General features: G+C 45.1%; 1 protein-coding gene across 1 annotated transcript in view; it reads right to left on the bottom strand.

Annotated features, from left to right (window-relative positions):
* Nucleotides 1-22,557, bottom strand: part of FAAH (fatty acid amide hydrolase) — a 63,248-nt gene that overhangs the window by 20,555 nt on the left and 20,136 nt on the right. The window contains exons 3-4 of the mRNA XM_011946744.1: nt 21,127-21,251; nt 19,940-20,066 (exon numbers count right to left, since the gene is read on the bottom strand). Coding sequence (XP_011802134.1) covers nt 19,940-20,066; nt 21,127-21,140 — 141 coding nt within the window. The 5' untranslated portion in view covers nt 21,141-21,251. The remainder of the gene's footprint in view (nt 1-19,939; nt 20,067-21,126; nt 21,252-22,557) is intronic.

Raw genomic sequence — 22,557 nt, 5'->3', positions numbered from 1 at the left:
GTGTATTTTTGTATTTTTTGTAGTGATAGGGTTTTGCTATGTTGGCCAGGCTGGTCTCAAACTCCTGACCTCAGGTGGTCTGCCTGCCTCAGACTGGCAAGATCTCAGCTCACTGCAAGCTCCGCCTCCCGGGTTCACGCCATTCTCCTGCCTCAGCCTTCCAAGTAGCTGGGACTACAGGCGCCGGCCACCATGCCTGGCTAATTTTTGTATTTTTAGTAGAGACGGGTTTCACTGTGTTAGCCAGGATGGTCTGGATCTCCTGACCTCGTGATCCCCCCCCGCCTCGGCCTCCCAAAGTGCTGGGATTACAGGCATGAGCCACCGCACCCGGCCTGTCTTCTACTTTTAAACTTAACTTCCTCATAAAGCAACGTTTTTCGATTACCTGCTCCTCCCTGACTCATTCTCCACCCTGACTCATTCTGATTTCCTGCTCTGCTGTAACCATTTTTCCCGCCAAACCACTCACCCTGTCACTCTAAATTAACCAATCGGAATTAGTTTAGCCTATAGATCTAACCCTAGCCAACAGGGGAAGGACACAGCAGCAGCAGTCACGTGGGTCAGGCATAAGAACCCCCCTTCCCTGCCCTTGTCCAGGTGTGTGCTCACCATTGCTCCATCTGTGAGAGCGCACCCTTCTATAGAAGTAAATTGCCTTGCAGAGGAGAAAAAAAAAAGAAAATGTTATATTCGAGTGCTATTCCATCTGTGGCACTGAAACTTTATTTATAACAATTTGGGGGCTTGCCCGTGATTACATTCCCCTCTGGGGGCAGTCTCTGGTTCTCTCTCATGTGAAGGCATGCCTCACCCTCTTGTGACAGCCTCAGGGGTGAAAAATCAGGACTCACTCAGTGAGCTCTCAGCAACTCGGAAACAAACCAGCAGGCAACCTAGGGTAAAGGATCCTCACACATTGCCGCGATGACTCTGTGCACAGACCAAGGAAGGAGAAGCCACAGGAACTGGTAAAGTACTTCCTTGGTGGTCAAATTCTGGAAGGCTAAATATGTGTGTGCATGAATGATCACCAACAACCCTACTTGCAGTGTCGTCCATGTGGATGGTGACAAGTCCTACTGCTGGATGGAGTGAGTGGGTCCTCTCCACTGTTCTGTAGCTACCCCATATGGCTTAGGAAGGATCCTGCCACGGGATTTACACCAGAATGCCAGTGCTAAGAGGGGCCTAATTCTCCCTTGGGGGAGCAGCCAGAGAGGACAACATGAGTGGGAAGTATGCAAGGGACCTTCAGAGGGGGGAAGGGATAGTAGTAAGAGAGATAGAAGTAGTTGACCTCTTTTGGTCAACCTTCCAGGGCAGCAAGGCAAGACATCCCCTGGTTTGAGGGGTTGAGCTTTCCAGGGCAGCAAGGCAAGACACCCTCTGATATGAGGGGTTCAGCCTTCTGGGGCAGGCAAGGCAAGACACCCCCCTGGTTTGAGGGGTTGAGCCTTCCACAAATTTCAGGGGTCAAACCTCACACAAACCTCCAGTAGTAAGAAAAATATTCAGAACTCCCCTTTCCTTTCTTCTCAGGGGAAGAAAAAGTAGCTCCACTCCTGATGGTCCCTTCCCTAGGGGAAGGGGAAGGAGAGGGGAGAACAACAGCATAAGCAGCTGGCAGAGGCAGGGAAAGACCAGCAGAGGGGAAAGAGAAACTGGGAGAGGAGGTTGAAGAGAAAGAGAGAGTCAAAGAGAGAGAAAGAGAGAGTCAAAGAGAGAGAAAGAGAGAGTCAAAGAGAGAGAAAGAGAGGCAGAGAGAGAGAGACGGAGTAAGAGAGAGAAAGAGAGAGACAGAGAGTCAAAGAGAGAGAGAGAGAAAGAGAGAGATAGAAGTAGTAAAGAGAAAACAGTGTACACTATTCCTTTAAAAGCCAGGGTAAATTTAAAACATATAATTGATAATTGAAGGTCTTCTCCATGACCCTATAACACTCCAATACCACCTTGTTGTCAGTGTAAACAAGGGTGTAGCCCAAAAACACTGAGGCCACTGACAACCCATAACCTCCCTAATCAAAACTCCTTAACCCAGTAATCTGCAGATGGCCCAAATGCATTCAATCTGTAGCAGCAACTGCTTTGCCAACAGAAGAAAGTAGAAAAATAACTTTTAGAGGAAACCTCACTGTGAGCACACCTCATCAGGTCAGAACTATCCTAAGTCAAAAGGAAAAAAAAAAAAAAGGTAGCTTACTGACTCTAGAACCTTCAAGTATGAGGCTATTCTGTTAGAAAAAAAAAATGATTTAACATTAACCACTGAAAATTCTCTTAACCCAGCAGGTTTCCTAACAGGGGATCTAAATCTTAATTAATTACCATACAAGGTCTGACCAGACCTACCAGGAACTCCCTTCAGGACATGACGATAGATGGTTCCTCCTGGTAATTGAGGGAAAAAGACACAACGGGTATTCAGTACTCCTGACCTGAAGTAAATTGCCTTGCTGAGAAGAAAAAAAAAGAAAATTTTATATGCAAGTGCTATTTATTTTGTGGCACCAGAACTTTATTTATAACACCAGTCAACAAGACTGGGAGCAGCGACAGATTGGGTTCACGGACCTCTTTAACCTCCAGAAACCCTGTAGCAGCATCTTTCCTGGAGAACCAGGAGGCTGGTCATGCACCACAGGGCGCCCGCCTCTCCCCAGCACAGGGCTTCTGGTGTATCAGCCCAGGACAGACACAAGAAGAGTCTCTGGGGTATCCACCCCCTGCCCCTCCTTTTTCCCAAACCCGGGACCCCGGGTCTCTTGCCCTGGGCTCTTCATCACAGCCCAATCCACCTATTATTTGTCCTTTGGCTCAGCCACTTCCTGCAGACTGGCCTCCCCAGGGTCACCCTGTCCCAGTCGGGCACTTCTGGATTTTACCTCCAAGAAGCAAAAGTCCTGGGCACTTCTGAATTTTACATCCAAGAAGCAGAAGGAATGCCAGACCAGGGGGGAGTCTGGGGACCTGGCCCCCTTCAAAGGGGAATGAATTACACAGACACAGACACACACACAGCCTCCCTACTGCTGTCCTGGCCTCTCTCACAGTACTTTACGTGCTTTATCTCAGTTGTTCTCCCAAAAACTTTATAAGAAAAGCATTTTTGGCCGAGCACAGTGGCTCACACCTGGTAATTCTAGTACTTTTGGAGGCCAAGACAGGCGGATCACCTGAGGTCAGGAGTTCAAGATCAGCCTGACCAACATGGTGAAACCCCGTCTCTACAAAAAATACAAAAATTAGCTGGGCGTGGTGGCTTGTGCCTGTAATCCCAGCTACTTGGGAGGCTGAGGCAGGAGAATCACTTAAACCTGGGAGGTGGAGGTTGCAGTGAGCTGAGATCACACCACTGCACTCCAGCCTGGGCAACAGAGTGAGACTGTGTCTCAAAAAAAAAAAAAAGCATTTTTATGCTCATATTACTGATGAGGTAACTGAAGACAAATGGCATTAAATAACTTGTGTCCCATAGAACTGACGTTTATAAATTAAGTATTTAAAAAATAAAAATAAAGTAACTTTTGTGGGTCACACAGGTGACTGAGTGGATGGGGATTCCACTGGGAAACCGGAAGCCAGAGCTCTTCCCCATCCATCAGCACCATCATTACTGCCCCTGGAAATGAGTTGTAAAAGTTTAGAGAGTGTGTGTCTTTGGGTTGACATATAGCTTTTTTCATTGCATAGTGGCCCTATTTGTCCCGACTTTTTTACTTAAAGTATTTTGGGGCACAGGTAAGTGCTTTGCGCCAGGAAACACTGTCTCCTGAAACATGGCGAGGGGCTGCAGTCCTGGATCCTGGTTGTTTTTACCTCTCTGAATCTATGCCTTTACTTGTCTAAGGGGGCTGGTTATGATGCCTACCTTTCAGGATTGTTAGCAACACTGCCTGGCACGTAGTAGGCCCTCCATAAAGGATTATGAATGCAGTGAAAGGCCCACCTATGGAAAGACTTGGTTGTTACTGGAAGAATCCCAGCCTGAGGGCCTTGAGTCAGGCTCCTGAGTATGTTAAGCAAGGTCCCAAATCCTTGTGTTTCTGTCTTCAGTGAGGATGGAGGGCCTCTGTTCCTACTCAGCACTGATGATCCTTTATAAGTTTCAAGTCCCTAGACCTCAGTTTCCCTAGAAAAAGAGAGCTGACAGGTGCTGATGATAGAAAGAGCAATCCGAAGTGGTTCTTATGAGGTCACCTCACCCCATTTCCTGAGTAAAAGAATGGGATTCTAGCCCTCAACTCACCCTTCATTGGTTGGATGACTTTGGGTAACTCAGTTCTTCCTTTTGCAAAACGAGAAGCATTTTTCCAGACCCTCTCTCCTTCTCAAAGGGAAAATAATATATAGTCCTAGGGAAACACTGGCCATTCCTGAGGCTTAATTACCAAGTTTGTAACGTGTTGTGAGTAGGGCCAAGATTTGCTACTTTCGGGACTCCAGTTACAAAGCATTCACTTGTGTTTGCTGAAATGATGGCTTCTCTAAGCAGAAAGCTCCCTGGGGGCATGTTAAATATGATTTAATTTACAAAAAGGGTCTAGGGGTTAGGAGTGGGTTTGGAGGCCAGTGCAACAAGTCCTGGACTGATTCTAATGTTCAAGTCACAGTGAGTGGCCACTTTGTTCCTGTGAGAGAGGATCCAGAGACCCTTCTGCCATCCAGTGGTTTAATTCAACTGACATCCACTGACCCCTGCTACTATATGCTGTGCACTAGGGAAATTTCAACAAACACTAGACTGAAAATCTGGCCTGAGTGGGAAGAAAAAAGATGTGCATAGACCAAGACAGGCTTTGGTGGAAATGCAGAGATCATGCTGCATAACCCAGAGGGCCCTGGATTCTGGGCCCTTGGACTGTGTTGGGGACAGTCTTTGGGGGAAGCAAGATGGCATATGCTTTAGAGCAAGTGTTTTAGAGCTTGGCTCTAGAGTAGGGCTGGCTAGTAACCCATTCTTGTTGTGTGACTCTCTGTGTCCCCATTTCCTTACCTGTCAAATAATGGTAATAATAGTACCCCCCCACACACAGCAAATACTCTAGTACTATTATAAAAATCAAATGAGTTAATACATGTAACACAGCCAGAACAGGGCCTAGCATATGTATGGTAAAAAATCCATGCATGTTGATCATTATTATTATTGTTGGTGTTATTACTTATTAGAAAAATAGAGACCTACAGAGAAGGGTTTTGTGGCTTGAGAATCGCACGCTCAGGAACCAGACTGCCTGAGTTCAAATCCTAACTCTGCCACTTACTGTGTAACCTGGAGTAAGCCACTTTAACCTCTTGTTCCTCAGTTTCCTTATCTGTAAAATGAGGATAACACTGGTGATTATCTCACAGAATTGCTGTGAACACTAAGCAAGTTAATCCAAGCAAAGAGCTTGGAACAGCACTGTAAGTGTTCAGTAAATACTAGCTCACTTTATTTTAAGCAGAGATGTATGCAATCCAACCAGTATTTTGGGAAGGCAGTATGGAGGAGGGTTGGGAGAGGCAAGCTGGAAGCTGAGGTCATGGACTAGAAGAGCAGGTGGATTCAAAGATCCAATGGGCGCGGGTTTCCAGGGTTCCACCTGTGTTTTCCAGAAGGTAACACCACATCATTCTGTGAGCCATAACCTGCCGTCAGGTCATTCATGGAAGAGTTACTCCTGCCCACAGCCCCTCTAGCAGACCCTGGTAAGTTTCCCTGCCAGCATCCGCAGTCACCTGGTGACGGTAAGTTATTCTTATATGTCTTCAGCTGTTGAGTGGGAAGACAAGTAATACCTTCCCTGGCACCCTCTGAGGTGGGGGCAGGGCTGTCCAAGGGAGAGAAGAAGGGAAGGGAGCTTCTCAGATTCCAGGGGGTGTGAAGTCTGTCTTTGTTCCAGGGGTGGGAGCAGCAAATGCTCTGCTTCTCCATTTCCTTTCTCTTCTGTGAGCCTTTCCCAGGGGCCTACTAAAGGGGAGGATGCAGTCCTGCTCTAAGGAACTGCTATGATTTGAGTGTATGTGTCCCTCAAAATTCATACTGAAACCTGATCACCAAGGTAATGGTATTAGAAGGTGGAGCTTTTGAGGGAGGTGATTAGGTCAAACGGTCCCTGGCCTCATGAATAGGATTAAAGACCATATAAAAGAGGTATGAGGTAGCTGTTCACAGCCCCTTTCCCCTTCTGTTCTGCCATGGGTCGACTCAACCATAAGGCACCATCTATAAAGCAACAAGCAAGCTGTCCCCAGACACCAAATCTGCCAGTGCCTTGACCTTAGACCTCCCAGCCTCTAGAACTGTAAGAAATAAATGTTCTACTCTTTATAAATTACCCATTCTCAAGTTGTTTTTGTTTGTATGTTTGTTTGTTTTTTGTTTATTTTTGAGACAAAGTCTCACTTGGTTGCCCAGGCTGGAGTGCAGTGGTGCAATCTCAGCTCACTGCAACCTCTGCCTCCTGAGTTCAAGCAATTCTCCTGCCTCAGCCTCCCAAGTAGCTGGGACTATGGGCGCACGCCACCACACCCAGCTAATTTTCGTATTTTTAGTAGAGACAGGGTTTCACCACGTTGGCCAGGATGGTCTAGATCTCTTGACCTCGTGATCTGCCCACCTCGGCCTCCAAAAGTGCTGGGATTACAGGTGTGAGCCACTGCACCTGGCCCTTCTCAAGTATTTTGATATTGCCACATGACTGGACTAAGGCAGGAACTCACAGCCCCACATAGGAGGGAGGATTCCACACTCAGAAGCACTGCCTGGGGTGCTGACAATTTACAAAGCATTGTCAGGACTTTGAATGCAGATATCTTGGCCCCCTACCAACCCCTAAACCCTCCTCTGAGTTTGGGGAGAGTTTGTCTCCTATGCTAAGTTGATTACATAAATGACCCCAATAATCCAGGACCCCTTGTATCTGTGCTTTCTGCAAAGTGATTTTGCAACTCCTCTCTCCAGGAGTAGAGTCTATTTCCCTACCCATGCAAATCTTTGTGATTTACTTTAACTAATGGAAAGTAGTGGAAGGAATTTTGTGCTACTTCTTAGCCCAGGCTGTAAGAGAACTATTTTGTCTCTCTCTCCTGGAACCCTGCCACTGCCATGAGAAAAAGCCCAAGCTATCCTGCTGGAGGACTAGAAATCATGTGGAGAAAAGCCTGCTTAGCCCGTTTGCCCTTGGTCAGGCCCTTACACGGTGAGACAGCCAAGATGAGCAGAGCCACCTGACTGCAGATACATGAGTGAGTCTTGCCAAGCCAACTTAGGTCAGCAGAAACACCCGCCAAACCATAGACTCAGAGAATAATAAATGGTTGTTTAAACCACCACTTTGAGGGTTGGTTCATTACAAAGCAATAGTTAACTGATACACCTCCTGATCTTCATTGCCCAGATAAGTAACCGAGGCCTTACAGACAACCAGTCACTTGCTCAGTGCTACACAGTCAGTGGAAGGCCCAACTATGAATCAAACCTGGATCTTCAAGACTCAAAATCCCTTGGCCAGGCGCAGTGGTTCATGCCTGTAATCTCAACATTTTGGGAGGTCAAGGCGGGAAGATCACTTGAGGTCTGGAGTTCAAGACCAGCCTGTTCAACATGATGTAACCCCGTCTCTACTAAAAATGCAAAAATTAGCTGGGTGTGGTGACACACACCTATAGTCCCAGCTACTCAGGAGGTTGAGGCAGGAGGATCCCTTGAACCAGGGAGGCAGACTGTGGTGAGCCAAGATTGCACCACTGAATTCCGGCCTGAACAGAGAGAAACTCCATCTCAAAAAAAAAAAAAATATCTTTGCTATGGCCAGGCATGGTGGCTCACACCTGTAATCCTAGCACTTTGGGAGGTCGAGGCAGGAGGATCCACTGAGCCCAGGAGTTTGAGACCAGTCTGGGCAACATCGGGAGACCCTGTCTCTATTTTTAAAAATAAAAAAATTTTTAAAAAACCCTGCTGCCTCTGTAACATGGACACCTACAACTAGACTATGGAATCATTATTAAAGGTTCCCGATCATTAACTTGGAAACCCACCAGCCATACCTCACCTTCAATCTGTTTTCCTTAACCTGTTTTCACCCATGCCTTCTTGGGATACACATGAAATACATTCTGTCTCCCTCCTATAATGTATTTGAAACTGTGTGGTTAGTTTCTTTACCATTCGGTACCTGAATTTCCTCATCTATAAAATGGGGATGTTGTACTACCCCATCGGTTGCCATGGGAATTAAATGCCTTAATGTTAGGGAAGTGCTTAGAACAGTGCCTGACATGTAGCAAGGACTATATCATTAAATAAAATAAAAATGTGACTAAAACTGATTCACAGCAATGGCAATTTTATTAGGAAAACATTTTTATTTGGATCATGAGAGCGACATATATTTTTCACTTTGATCTGGTGACATCAGTCTGAGTGTTGAGTCAGCTTGTCTGCCATAAGCTCTTCTATCCAAGTTGGTGTGGCAGAAAACATCTCGTGGGTGGCAAACCAGTTTTTGAAAACCAGACGTGCAGAAAAGCACATCTCTCATCTTGAGAAGCAATCTTAGGTCATTATCACACATTTATGTCATATTTCACAGAGAATATATTCTTGGTAGGTTGTATGCAAATCAAATCCTAAGGTAAGTCTATTATTATTTAAAGAGCTCTAGTTGGGTGTGGTGGCTCACACCTGTAATCTCAATACTTTGGGAGGCCAAGGCGGGTGGATCACTTCAGGTCAGGAGTTTGAGATCAGCCTGGCCAACATGGTGAAAACCCATCTCATCTAAAAATACAAAAATTAGCCGGGCGTGGTTTCACGTTCCTGTAATCCCAGCTACTCAGGAGGCTGAGGCACAAGAATTTCTTGAACCCGGGTTCAAGAATTTCTTGAACCCGGGAAGTGGAGGTTGCAGTGAGCTGAGATTACGCCACTGCACCCCAGCCTGGACAACAAGAGTGAAACTCTGTCTCAAAAAAAAGATTATAGTTGATATTTTTTCTTTTTCATTTTTTGCCTTGCAGCTATTTCATCATTGTGTCTTGGTTTACTTGACCTTCCTGTCTCAGCAGAAGTATGCTTTTCTCTGGGAATACTTCCCAGAATTCCCTCATCTGGATCAGGGCCACTTCTCTATGCTCTCAAAGCTGCCTGTGTTCCCTGGTGCAAGGATTTATCATACAGTATTGAATCATCTGTTCCTGTGTCTGTCTGGACTCTCCTCAGAGCAAGCACTGGGTCCTACACCACCTTATTTCTTGCACCATGAACATGCAGTGAACACTGCATGCTGGGCGTGGTGGTGGGTGCCTGTGGTCCCAGCTTCTTGGGAGGCTGAGGCAGGAGAATGGTGTGAACCTGGGAACCAGAGCTTGCAGTGAGCCGAGACTGCACCACAGCACTCCAGCCTGGGTGACAGAGCAAGACTCTGTCTCAAAAAAAAAAAAAAAAAAAATTAGCCAGGCGTGGTGGCAGGTGACTGTAATCCCAGTTACTCGAAATGCTGAGGCAGGATAATTGCTTGAACCTGGGAGGCAGTGTGCCAAGATCGGACCACTGCACTCCAGCCTGGGTAACAGAAGAAAATTTTGTCTCAAAAAAAAAAAAAAAAATCAAGGTGGCAATGTTATGCTGGTGGTTAAGGACAGAGCCTCTCCTACCACTATGCCATTGACTTACTATGTGACCCTGGACAAGTCACTTAACTCTAATATGCCTCAATTTTCTTCTGTTAAAATGGGGATAATAATACTGACCTACCTCAAAGGGCAGTTTTGAGGCATGACTAATGCTTTTTATAAAGCATTTTGGGATCCTTCAGCACAGGAATTCTCAAGACCTGAGTATTTTTTATAGTAACAATGTCCACCATGAAGTTGATCTGTCTATGTGTCCCAGATGCTATCATTAGTCTACACGTTTCTCCAAGAGACTGAATGAATCCATTGGCGAAGTGGTGGATAACTGGCCAGAAAAAATTTGAGAATGCTTAAACTCATTCCCATGGAAACATACATAGGATACCTTTTCTTTGATTAGGTGGGATTTTTCCCTTTTTATGTGGCATAGTAGTTATTTGTGACTTAAGAATAATTTTGGAATAATTTCTATTAACATCAACTCTGAAGCTAGTTATACTGATCTGAGATTGTGTTTGTTCATAACAAAAGTGAAATGAATCTGAAAAAAAAAGAGACACCACCTCTGTGCACATTTCATTGGCTAAAGCAAGTCACGTGACTATGCCTACCTGCAGAGGGAGTGGGGAAGGCAAGCCTACCACGTGTCCAAGAGAAGAAGTAACTAGGTATTTGTGAGAAGTCCTAAGGCTTACCATACCCACAAATTGACTTCATGACCGCTAATGAATCATGGTTGTGAGCCATAATTCAGAAAACACTCGTTGAAAGGTTTCACATGCTAACCTACAATCTGGCTCACTACAACTTCCTTCTACTGGTCCCAGCTCTGCCCCTGGGGATACTCAAAACACATCTGCTTCTCCTGCCTCAGAACAGTCCTAGCTGGAGACAGCATCTCTCTTCTTTAAGTCTGTCTTTCTCCTGGCGAAATACTCCCAATTCCCCCAGTTCTCCCCAGAATGAGACTTTCAGTTTCCTCTCCTTCCTGGTCACCCTCTTCAGCCAGTACACCTCCTAAAGTGTCACCTCAAAATATGGTCTAAACGGGTTGGAGCTCAAGAGTTCCCATTTACTCAGAGAGATAAGGTTGAGTAAGCTTAAGGACAGGACCAACTTTCAGAAGCAATTTCTGTAGAGCCAGCTATTTAACTTCCTCATTCAGTAAATTCTGATAATCATATTCCCACTGGGGGGCCCATGAAATCTGATCAGATCATTTTCCAGCTTAAAACTCCCACAGTGGCTTCCAGTTACTCAGGATAGAATACCTATTCCTTCAAGTGGCCCAGAAGGCCCTGTTGTAGTTAGCTTCTGCCTGCTTCTCAGCCTTGTGTTTCACAACCATTCCTCTCTCCCTACACTGCAGGATACTGGACCTCTTTCAGAATCTAGAATATCCTCTTTCCCGACTTCACATTCACACAAACTGTTCCCTCTGCTAAAGCACTCCCAACATCCTCCTCTGCCTCACTGATTTAACTCCTCTTTATCTTCAGCTCTGTTTAAACATCTCTTCCTCCAGGCAAGGATAGGTCCCTCAGGTATATGCACATTACACTTCTCTCAGTACTTGGCTCCCTCATAATTTATTTATAACTAATTGTAATTGCTTATAATTTACTTGTAATTACTTGTCTATCTTGCCCACTAGATTGTACATCCCATGAGAACAAGGACTTTTTTCTGCTCTGTTCACCACTCACTCTAGTATCTACAATTAAGCTTAGCACATAGGAGGTACTCAAATGTATATTAACTACCAAATAGTTACTAAGCATGTTGGTACTTGGGGGTTAGGGATGCAAAAATAAATACCAGCTTACTGTCCCTAACAATTCCTAGTTTGGGGATGGGTAAAGAAGAAAAAGTGGCCATGGAAAGTGCTATATTCATTGTATTATAGAGAGGGTTGGGGAGCACAGAAGAGGATCAACTCAGCGTTAGAAGGATTAGAGAAAGCTTCCAGAGGGGTGGAAATCTGAGCTAGCAAGAAAGCACAAGGGAAAAGGCATTTAGATAGAGGAGACAATTTGTCTTGACACAGAAGCATTGGTGTATGTTATGCATGCATAGACAAAGAATTTGTGTGAAAGGGGAGCAGTAGGGCATGACAGAGACACAGATGAAACAGCATCAACAACCAGGGATCAGGGCAAGAGTCTGGACTTGATCCTGTTGGCAACGCAGAGAGAACAAAGGATCTTTCTATGAAAACGGGTTCTCGCTATGTTGCTCAGGCTGGTCTCAAACTTCTGGCCTCAAGTGACCCTGCTGGCCTTGGCCTCCAAAAGTGCTGGGATTACAGGCATAAGCCACCATGCCCAGCCTAAAGAACACAGAATTATAAGCAGATGAATGACACTCAGATTTGTGTTACTTATTAACACAAATGACATACGTTAAAATTTTATTTAAATTGACTTAACCATTTCCAAAACTTACTGGCTTAAAACAACCACTACTTTATTTGTTCACAATTCTGGGGGTCAGCGATTTAGGTTGGTCTTGGCTGGGGTCACTCATGCTGTTTGGGTCACCTAACTGTTTAACTGAGCTTGGGAGGTCTAAGAGAGCTTCCAGCACATGTCTCCAGCAGGTTGGTCCAGGCTTCTTCACAGAGCAGCAGCAGAGCTCCAAAATGAGCATGGAAGTTGCAAGGCTTCGCAGAAGTTGCACAGCATCCCTTCCACCAGACTTTATTGGTCAAAACAAATCATAAGACTGGCCCAGATTCAAGAGGTGGGGAAACAGACTCCATCTCTTACTGATAGAAATAGCAAAGTCACATTGTACTGGGACAGAATGGGAGGAATTATTGTGATCGACAATCACACAATAGATAAGGGGTGGCATGAGAGGATGGGGAAGAATCGAAAAATTTAGGGCTGATTAGAGTAATAGAAATGAGTTTTGAGGCTACTGCCATTGATCAGTGAGAATTGATAAGGCCCTACCTAAGGCAGGAATGCTAGGAAGGGGAGAAATATAAGCAACATTTCAAGAAAGAAATTTCAGATTGCGGCTGGGCGCAGTGGCTCATGCCTGTAATCCTAGCACTTTAGGAGGCCAAGGCAGGCAGATCACTTGAGCTCAAGAATTCAAGACCAGCCTGGGCAACATGGCGAAACCCCATCTCTACTAAAAATACAAAACTCAGCCAGGCGCGGTGGCACGTGCCTGTAGTCCCAGCTACTCAGGAGGCTGAGGCAGGAGGATCACTTGAGCCTGGGAGGCGGAGGTTGCAGTGAACCAAGATCATGCCACGGCACTCCACCCTGGTGAGAGCCAGATCCTGTGTTAAAAAAAAGGAAAAAGAAATTTCAGATTGTAACTTTTTGAGTTACTTAAGCAATCTAAGCTTGTTTCCTTCTCTATAAAATGGGACTAAAAAGAGTGTATCAGCTGACTCTGGATTTGCTGCCTATAAGTTAGCCTTACTCTGCAAGGAGCAGTACTGTTCAATAAAAGATTGCTGTCTAACACCACTAGCTTGCCCTTGAATTCTTCCCTGGCTTTCTCCCAGGCTAAGCCCCAGTTTTGAGGCTTGCCTGCCCTGCAATAAAAACACACCATAAAAATAGTGCAAAGAAAAGCCACAAAATGGATGAAAATGTTCAAATTAACAAATAACTCTTTCAAAGTTTTATAATAAATAGGCAACAACAAAAAAGAGCATATCCTAGGGTTTCTGTGAAAGTAGGAAACAATGATGTAAATAAAACAATGCTTTTTTCACATGGGCCTAGCTCAGGTACATTCGATATACAGTAGTGATTACTGTCACGGCATCAAGGATGGCTGCAGTTTCTGGCATGGGCAGCAGGGCAAAGGGTGGTGTTAAGTTTGAAGATGAAGAATGCAGATGGGAAGAAGGGCAGATTGGCAGGGGTGAGAGTGGTGATTTGTTACTGGGGGTCTCTGCTTGACCCCCTTGCCTTCACTAAAGACCCTCAAATTTGAGATCTTCTAATCCAAAGGTTCTTTTTTTTCTTGAGACGGAGTCTCGCTCTGTGGCCCAGGCTGGAGTGCAGTGGCCACATCTCAGTTCACTGTAAGCTCCGCCTCCCGGGTTCACGCCATTCTCCTGCCTCAGCCTCCCGAGTAGCTGGGACTACATGCGCCTGCCACCTCGCCCGGCTAGTTTTTTGTATTTTTTAGTAGAGACGGGGTTTCACCGTGTTAGCCAGGATGGTCTCGATCTCCTGACCTCGTGATCCACCCGTCTCGGCCTCCCAAAGTGCTGGGATTACAGGCTTGAGCCACCGCGCCCGGCCTAATCCAAAGGTTCTTAACTTGGGGTTTACAGATGGGCCTTAGGAAGTACCCAAGCCCCTGAAATCTTTTGTAAAATGCTATGGTGTTTTTTGTCTTTGTTTTTCTGAGAACGGCCAAAGCTTTTACCAGTCTCTCAAAAAGATCTGTGACTCCTAAAACGTGAAAACCATAGCTCCAAGCTATCAATCTATATTGACCCATAGCTGTCCCAATACCCGACCCTCTGCTATGGTTGAACTGTTGCAAGTCACAAGGAAAGAGGAGCTCATGAACAAGACTGAGGCAATACTGCTACGCTTCCAGGTCTCTCAATATGATCCCTCCTACATTAAGCCATATTTTGCATTATTATTCTCTGTGGGCTTGATTCTCTACCTGCTTCTCTCTCTCTCGCTCGCTTTTTTTTTTTTTTTTTGGTTTGTATTTTTAGTAGAGAAGGGGTTTTGCCATGTTGGTCAGCCTGGTCTCGAACTCCTGACCTCAGTTGATCCACCTGCCTTGGCCTCCCAAAGTACTGGGATTACAGGCATGAGCCACCATGCCCAGCCAATCCCTTCTCTTTTTTTAGGGAGACCTCAGGTGTACAAAATTGAATTAATCATAATCTTTGTTTGTAACATACTTTTATCACTTTGTCATGAATAACATATTTTTATACATAACTTTTTATTAACTTAGCTTTTAATAATGCAATAAGCACCAAATATAAAAGCGAGAGCCTTAACAATAATCTAACTTTATGTTCCCTCCAGCCCCATCCTATCCCCCTATCTGTAAGAACCATTATACTGAATCCCATAGTGAGAACCATTCTTTCCCCCATAGTGATAACCATTCTCTTTCTTACATGGTTTTACTGCACACATGTTCTTTTTACATGTTTTTAAATTCTTAGTTGTATTTAATTTTATAGCACTACTAGTCATTAGAGAAATGCAAATTAGGACCACAATGAGGTATTAAGACACATCCACTAGAATGTGGATAATAATAATTACTTATTATTTATTTTTGAGACAGAGTCTCCCTCTGTTGCCCAGGCTGGAGTACAGTGGTGCAATCCCGGCTCACTGCAACCTCTACCTCCTAGGTGCAAGCAATTCTTGTGCCTTAGTCTCCCAAGTAGCTGGAATCACAGGCATGTGCCACCACATCTGGCTAATTTTTGCATTTTTAGTACAGACGGGGTTTCACCATGTTGGCCAGGCTGGGCTTGAACTCCTGACCTTAAGTGATCCGCCCACCTCGGCCTCCCAAAGTACTGGGATTACAGACATGAGCCACCCCACCTGGCCCAGTAGAATAAAGTGTAAGGGTTGATAATCCTAAGTGTTAGCAAAGATGTGGAGCAACTGGACCTCTCATACATTGCTGATAGCAATGCAAAATGGTAGATCCACTTTGGAAAACAGTATGATATACCTTATAAAGTTAAACATACATTTACCATATGACCTAGCAATTCTTCCCCTAAGTATTTACTAGAAGAAAACATGGGCTGGGCATGGTGGTTCACACCTGTAATCCTAGCACTCTGGGAGGCCAAGGCAGGTGGATCATCTGAGGTCAGGAGTTCGAGACCAGCCTGGCCAACATGGCAAAACCCCATTTCTACTAAAAATACAAAAAAATTAGCCAGGCATGGTGGCAGGTGCCTGTAATCCCAGCTACTCAGGAAGCTGCAGGGGAAGAATCGCTTGAACCTGGGAGGCAGGGGTTGTAGTGAGCTGAGATTGCACCATTGCACTCCAGCCTGGGCAAGAGAGTGAGACTCCATATCAAAAAATTAAAAAAAGAAAAGAAAACATGTACTCACAAAATTATATGCCCAAAAGGTCTTAGCAGCATTATTAATAATAGCCCAAAACTGGAAGCAACTCAAATGTCCATCAACTGGTGAAGAGATACACAAAATGGTGGTATGTCTGCACCATGGAATACAATTCAGCAACAAAAAGGAACAAAACATTAATACTTACAACAAAGTGAATCTCAAAAACATTATACTAAGTCAAAGAAATCAAACACCAAAGACTACATATTGTATGATTCCATGCATATATGCAAAAATTTTCCAAGACCAAATATTTGAAAGGATTATCCAGGCTTCACAGAGCATAATCACATAAGATTTTTATTTATTTATTTATTTTTATTTTTTTTTATTTTTTTATTTTTTTGAGACAGCGTCTCGCTCTGTCGCCCAGGCTGGAGTGCAGTGGCCGGATCTCAGCTCACTGCAACCTCCGCCTCCCGGGTTCAGGCCATTCTCCTGCCTCAGCCTCCCGAGCAGCTGGGACTACAGGCGCCCGCCACCTCGCCTGGCTAGTTTTTTGTATTTTCCAGGATGGTCTCGATCTCCTGACCTCGTGATCCGCCCGTCTCGGCCTCCCAAAGTGCTGGGATTACAGGCTTGAGCCACCGCGCCCGGCCAAGATTTTTATTTAAAGGCAAAGGACACAGGGCAGCAAGAGAAAGACTGGGTAGGTAAACATCAGGAATCTCAGAACTTCCCAAATACAAGCTGCCCATGGTCCTTATGCATATGTGGACTGCACTGCAAAGTGCCTTTGGATTGAATTATCATGATCTATGTGAGGAATCTATCCTGGTTTTGGAAGAGCTCAAATCAGAAGTTCTCAGCAGGGCTTTTATGTTGCTCTGGCCATGTAATTAAGCCAGACATATGTAACTGGTTAGACCAGCTGCAAATAATCAATAAAAGGAGTAATCAGTGGAGCTTCAGACTTTATTATTATTATTTTTGAAATGGAGTCTCTCTCTGTAGTTCAGGCTGGAGTGCAATGGCGCTATCTTGGCTCACTGAAACCTCCGCCTCCCAGGTTCAAGCAATTCTCCCACCCCAGCCTACCGGGCAGCTGAGATTACAAGCACCTGCCATCACGCCTGCTTGTATTTTTGTAGAGATAGGGTTTCACCATGTTGGCCAGACTAGTCTTGAACTCCTCCTGACCTCAGGTGATCCACCTGCCTCAGCCTTCCAAAGTGTTGGGATTACAGGCGTGAGCCACAGCACCTGGCCGAGCTTCAGACTTTAAACAGCACATTATAAATACCAATGCCCTTCTCTTTTTTTTTTTTTTTTCAGACAGAGTCTCACTCTGTCACCTTGGCTGGAGTGCAGGGGCACAAGACGGAGTCTCACTCTCTTTGTCTTTTTACAAATACAAACTCCTCAAACTCCTGTGCTCAAGTGATCCTCCTGCCTCAGCCTCCTAAGTAGCTGGGACCACACACACGCCAGCACACCCAGCTACCTTTTTTTTGAGACAGTCTTGCTCTGTCCCCCAGGCTGGAGTGCTGTGGCACAATCTCTGCTCACTGCAAGCTCTGGTTCCCGGGTTCACACCATTCTCCTGCCTCAGCCTCCCAAGAAGCTGGGACTACAGGCGCCCACCACCACACCCAGCTAATTTTTTGTATTTTTTAGTAGAGACGGGGTTTCACCATGTTAGCCAGGATAGTCTTGATCTTCTGACCTCGTGATCCACCTGCCTCAGTCTCCCAAAGTGCTGGGATTACAGGTGTGAGCCACTGTGCCCAGCCTACTTTTTTTTTTCTTTTTGGTAGAGACCAGGTCTCGCTATATTGTCCAAGCTGATCTAGAATTCCTGGGCTCAAGTGATCTTCCCACCTTGGCCTTCCAAAGTGTTGAGATTACAGGCATGAACCATTGTGCCTAGCCTATTTTCTACATCTTGATGGTGATGGTGACTATACTATTATATACAATTATCAACATTTATTAAACAATATGTTTAAAATGTAGGAACTATATTGTATGTAAAGAATAACTCCACAGAAAAGAAAAAAACCTTTCATTCAGAAAGGGCATCATGCTACATTTACTCTTCTGGGATTAAACTTTCTTCACTTAATTATTTTATTGCTCAGATTCATCCATATGATTAAGTATCATTATAGTTCATTTGACAATTGTATAATATATTCTATTATGTGAATATTCTAGTTTACTTGTCCACTCTCTTGCTCATGGGAATCTGGGTTATTTCTAGGCTTTTGTTTTTGTGAATAGGGCTGCTGTGAATATTCTTGTACACGTCTCCTGGTGTACATGTATGAGTTTCTCTAGGATTTATCCCCAGTATTGGATTAACTGGGTTATAGGGTAGCTGAATGTTCAATTACAGCAGATAAACTGTTTTCCAAAGTAGTTCTCTGCTTTTCTTATCTAGGTCTGTCTGTCCCCAATTAGATTAAGACTCTAGAGGCAGGGGACCCTCTCATTTTGAATTACCACTGCTTAGCATTCAATTAGCACCAGGCTGGATATCCAGGATTCCAAGGGCAGAAGCCCAGGCACCTGAGGCCTCTTAGCCTCAGCAAATACTAAGTACTATACAGAGTGAACAGCATGCAGGGACCATATGCCACACACGGAGGCTGGTTAGGGTCCTACTCACAGCACTAGCCATGCTCCTTGAAGCTCCATCTTCTAGCTTCACCTGATTTTGAGTCTCAGAGATCTTCCAGGGTCCTCAATTACAATGCAAATCCCAAAAGAAGGCTTAACCTCAGTTAAAGTCCCTCCTCAACTGACACCTCTAATACCCAAATAATGATGAGCAAGAAAGGCAGAAGGGACAAAAAGAGTGGCAGGAAGAGGAGGAATAAGGAAAGTGGAAGAGCCAAGAAGCCTTCAGGTATTCTAAAGTTACATACCCTTTTCTGCACAGGACCAGTTTTCCAGGAAAAAAAAAAAAATGTTTAAAAAGAAAATATCTGCAAGTGACCCTGAGCAATTTTTTATATCCCTGCCACTAAACGTTACTTTCTTTTGGCAAAAGTTACAAAAACAACATATCCAGTATGCAGTCAGTAAATGATGAAATCTTGCCCTGAACACAGTGTGTGCAGTGAAGCCCTGTAATGCTGAGGGAAGAGTTAGGGATTAGGGGGTGGGCCAAGAAAAGGCACCAGAGTTCAGCTGCAGACTAGGAACAACAAAAAGTCTGGAATACAACAAAACGAAACATCAGGAGATTCCTAGGTGTTCAGAAAGCAAAAGGAGAGTTACCATTCCAAAGGATGAGGAAGCCCAGTAATCTCCCACAATCCCAACTGCTACATCTCCAAGAGCTCCCTAGCTACCTGTCATACACGAGGTCTGGGAATACTTGCTAAAAGAATGAACAAAGAACAAGGCACGCACAAGAGTATAATGGTTTTGTAGCAGAAGCAGCCTCCTAAGCCACATTTGGGCAGCAGTATTGTTGACAGCAGGAATGGCCAGAATTATTCAGCTCAGAGGGCTTTTCCAATGTGAGTAGGTAAGCAGATTATTTTGCATTGGCTTAATATTTTTAGTTACTTGTTCCTTAAATTAGATCACGGGCCATATGGAAAACCCAGGCGGGCTTAATTGAGCCTGCTGTCTGCTCAAGACTGATCAGGTGGAACTCACTTCAAGGGTGACAGGGACTCAGTAACTGGCTGGTACAAATGGAACTAATGGCATGTGCACCAACATGAAGTCCCCAACTGCAGCCCCAGGTCTATAGAGCTTCAACAACTTTATCGGCCAAATGCTTCTTCCTATGTTTACAACTTAGTGTGAGCCTGCTCACTGGCTTCTCCTTCTAAGCCCCTAAGAGGGCAGTGAACTTTGGTGCAGGCCTGGATATGGGGCATGGGGTAATGACTGAGTTAGAAACCTGCTGATGCTCCACAATTGGACAACAGGACAGAAAATCTTCTACTTCTTATTGCCAAAAACTGCAGAAAGACACGAAGAGGATGGAGACAGGACTCAGTGCATCTCTGCCACTGGTCCCAGTTTCCAGTTTCTGGTGCCTCTAACAGAGTATATCCTTTGTCTTCTTGCTTCAGGGATTGGGCGATGCTATGTCAGCCTACGCATTTTGCAGAAGTACATAGGGCCAAAATTGGCCATGAGGTTTGGTATTACCAGTTCTCCAACCTGGCAGGATGAGAAGAAACAAAATGTGTCCATGAAAAGCCTTCGGAAGTGAGTCAGATCTTCCACCTGCACCTGGATACTGTATTGATTGGCCAGGAGCTCAATGGCACCTTGCACCACATACTCGTTCTGTAAGTGTGAGAGTGAGCAGGTGGAATAGACAACGTGGCCTCCTGGTTTGGTGGCAAGGAGTCCAGCCCTGAAATCAGAAAGAGACAGAAGCAGTGACTAGTGAGCTTCCCAGCAGTAGAAGAGCAACATAAGGAACTGCAAACATGGATAAGGGAAGGCTACCACAGGATGGGTAGCTGGTTAGACAGCCTCTCAAGTCCCTTCCACAATGACACTGCCTGAAAAGCCATTCTCAAGGCAGATAGCAACCCAACCTTACTCCATGAGCTCTTCACTAGGAAGTCTCCTTACAAGGACCCCCTGATCTCTGTTTATGGACCAAATTGCTATGCTGGCTATGGAATGAGCCCTTACCCTAATAGTTTTGTTTTTTTTTTTTTTTGAGACGGAGTCTCACTCTGTCGCCCAGGCTGGAGTGCAGTGGCCGGATCTCAGCTCACTGCAAGTCCGCCTCCCGGGTTCATGCCATTCTCCTGCCTCAGCCTCCTGAGTAGCTGGGACTACAGGCGCCCACCACCTCACCCGGCTAGTTTTTTGTATTTTTTAGTAGAGACGGGGTTTCACCGTGTTAGCCAGGATGGTCTTGATCTCCTGACCTCGTGATCCGCCCGCCTCGACCTCCCAAAGTGCTGGGATTATAGGCTTGAGCCACCGCGCCCGGCCCCTAGTAGTTATTTTTCAAACATATGCTACTCACTGGTACTGAGGATGAAATAGCATGAGTGAATCTGTGCAGCCCACTCTAGTATATATGTCCTACTAGATAGGGTTGTTTTTGTTTTTGTGTTTTGAGACAGAGTCTTGCTCTGTTACCCAGGCTGGAGTGCAGTGGTGCAATCTCAGCTCACTGCAGCCTCCACCTCCTAGGTTCAAGTGATTCTCCTCCCTCAGCCCCCTGAGTAGCTGGGACTACAGGTGTGCATCGCCACATCCAGCTAATTCAGATAGGGTTTTCATGTTCCAGAGATGATCCCATGATTTCTGCCTCCTCTAGGCAGATCTCCAGCCATAAGATTCCTGTGTGGGTTATGGTCTTGGTAAGAGTTTCCAGTCCCCCAGTCTCCCAGGTGACCAGACTCCCAGAGCACTCTGGCACAAAGTCCTGAGTTTAAAAATCTGTCACTCACGCAAGTAGCTGCATTTGCAGCACAGGCAATATCTGTCGCTCCTTCTTCCTTGATCGCTTAAAGATGTTGTTCTCCTCCTCATGAAGGGAGTGGCGGTCTGTGGTACAGGGCACATCCACCAGCACCTACCCAGAGTGTTAAAGGGTAAAGTATTAAAGATCCTTATAGGCTTCTCTTCCTTAGGCCAGAGATGTTTCAGGCCCCTGGCCCAAGTTTGTGAAATATTCCCTCTGCCCATCCCTCCTTTGCAGAGTACCTGACAAAATTCTTCATTTTAACTTGGTAGACAATTGTGAAATAATGACTGGGAAAATAGTATATCTGGGAATATTCATGGCTGGTCAAAAACCCAAAATTAACACATAAACAACTATAATTTGTTTTTTTTTTAATTTTTAGAGACAAATATTGCTCTGTTGCCCAGACTGGAGTACAGTGATGTGATTATAGATCACTGCAGCCTCAAACTCCCTGGGATCAAGCAGTCCTCCCACCTCAGCCTCCTGAGTAGCTGGGGTGACAGATGCAAACCACCACTCTAGACTAATTGACTAATAATATATATATACACATACGCATATTTTTTTTTGAGACGGAGTCTTGCTCTGCTCTGTCACCCAGGCTGGAGTGCAGTGGTGCAATCTTGGCTCATTGCAAGCTCCGCCTCCTGGGTTTACACCATTCTCCTGCCTCAGCCTCCCAAGCAGCTGGGACTACAGGCACCCACCACCATGCCCGGTTAATTTTTTGTAGTTTTAGTAGAGACAGGGTTTCACCGTGCTAGCCAGGATGGTCTCAATCTCCTGACCTCATGATCCACCCGTCTCGGCCTCCCAAAGTGCTGGGATTACAGGCTTGAGCTACCGCACCTGGCCTAATTTTTGTATTTTTGTAGAGACAGCATTTTGCTATGTTGCCCAGGCTAACTATAATTCTCTAAACAGTACACTTATGATTTGGTCATTTCTGTATTATACTCCAATAGGAAAGTTATTATAGTCTGGACAACATAATGAGAGTGAGATCCCACCTGTACAAAAAATTTTTTTTTAATTAGCCAGGCATGGTGGTGGCATGCACCTGTAGTCCCGACTACAAAAAATTTAAAAATTTGCCAGGTGTGGTGGCATGCACCTATAGTCCCAGCTACTCAAGTGGCTCAAATGGAAGGAATACTTGATCCCAGGAGGTTGAGGATGTGGTAAGCCGAGATTGTGCCACTGCACTTTAGCCTGGGAGATACAGTAAGACTTTGTCTCAAAAAATAAATAAATAAAATAAAGTTATTAGAAAATTATGACAGGAGGGCCGGGTGCGGTGGCTCAAGCCTTTAATCCCAGCACTTTGGGAGGCCAAGACGGGTGGATCACTAGGTCAGGAGATCGAGACCATCCTGGCTAACACGGTGAAACCCCGTCTCTACTAAAAAAT

This window comes from Colobus angolensis, unplaced genomic scaffold (genome assembly GCF_000951035.1).
Source record: "Colobus angolensis palliatus isolate OR3802 unplaced genomic scaffold, Cang.pa_1.0 Scaffold106, whole genome shotgun sequence".
Taxonomy (NCBI): domain Eukaryota; kingdom Metazoa; phylum Chordata; class Mammalia; order Primates; family Cercopithecidae; genus Colobus; species Colobus angolensis.
The sequence above is the reverse complement of the archived record's forward strand: the minus strand, read 5'-3'. Positions and strand labels throughout refer to the sequence as shown.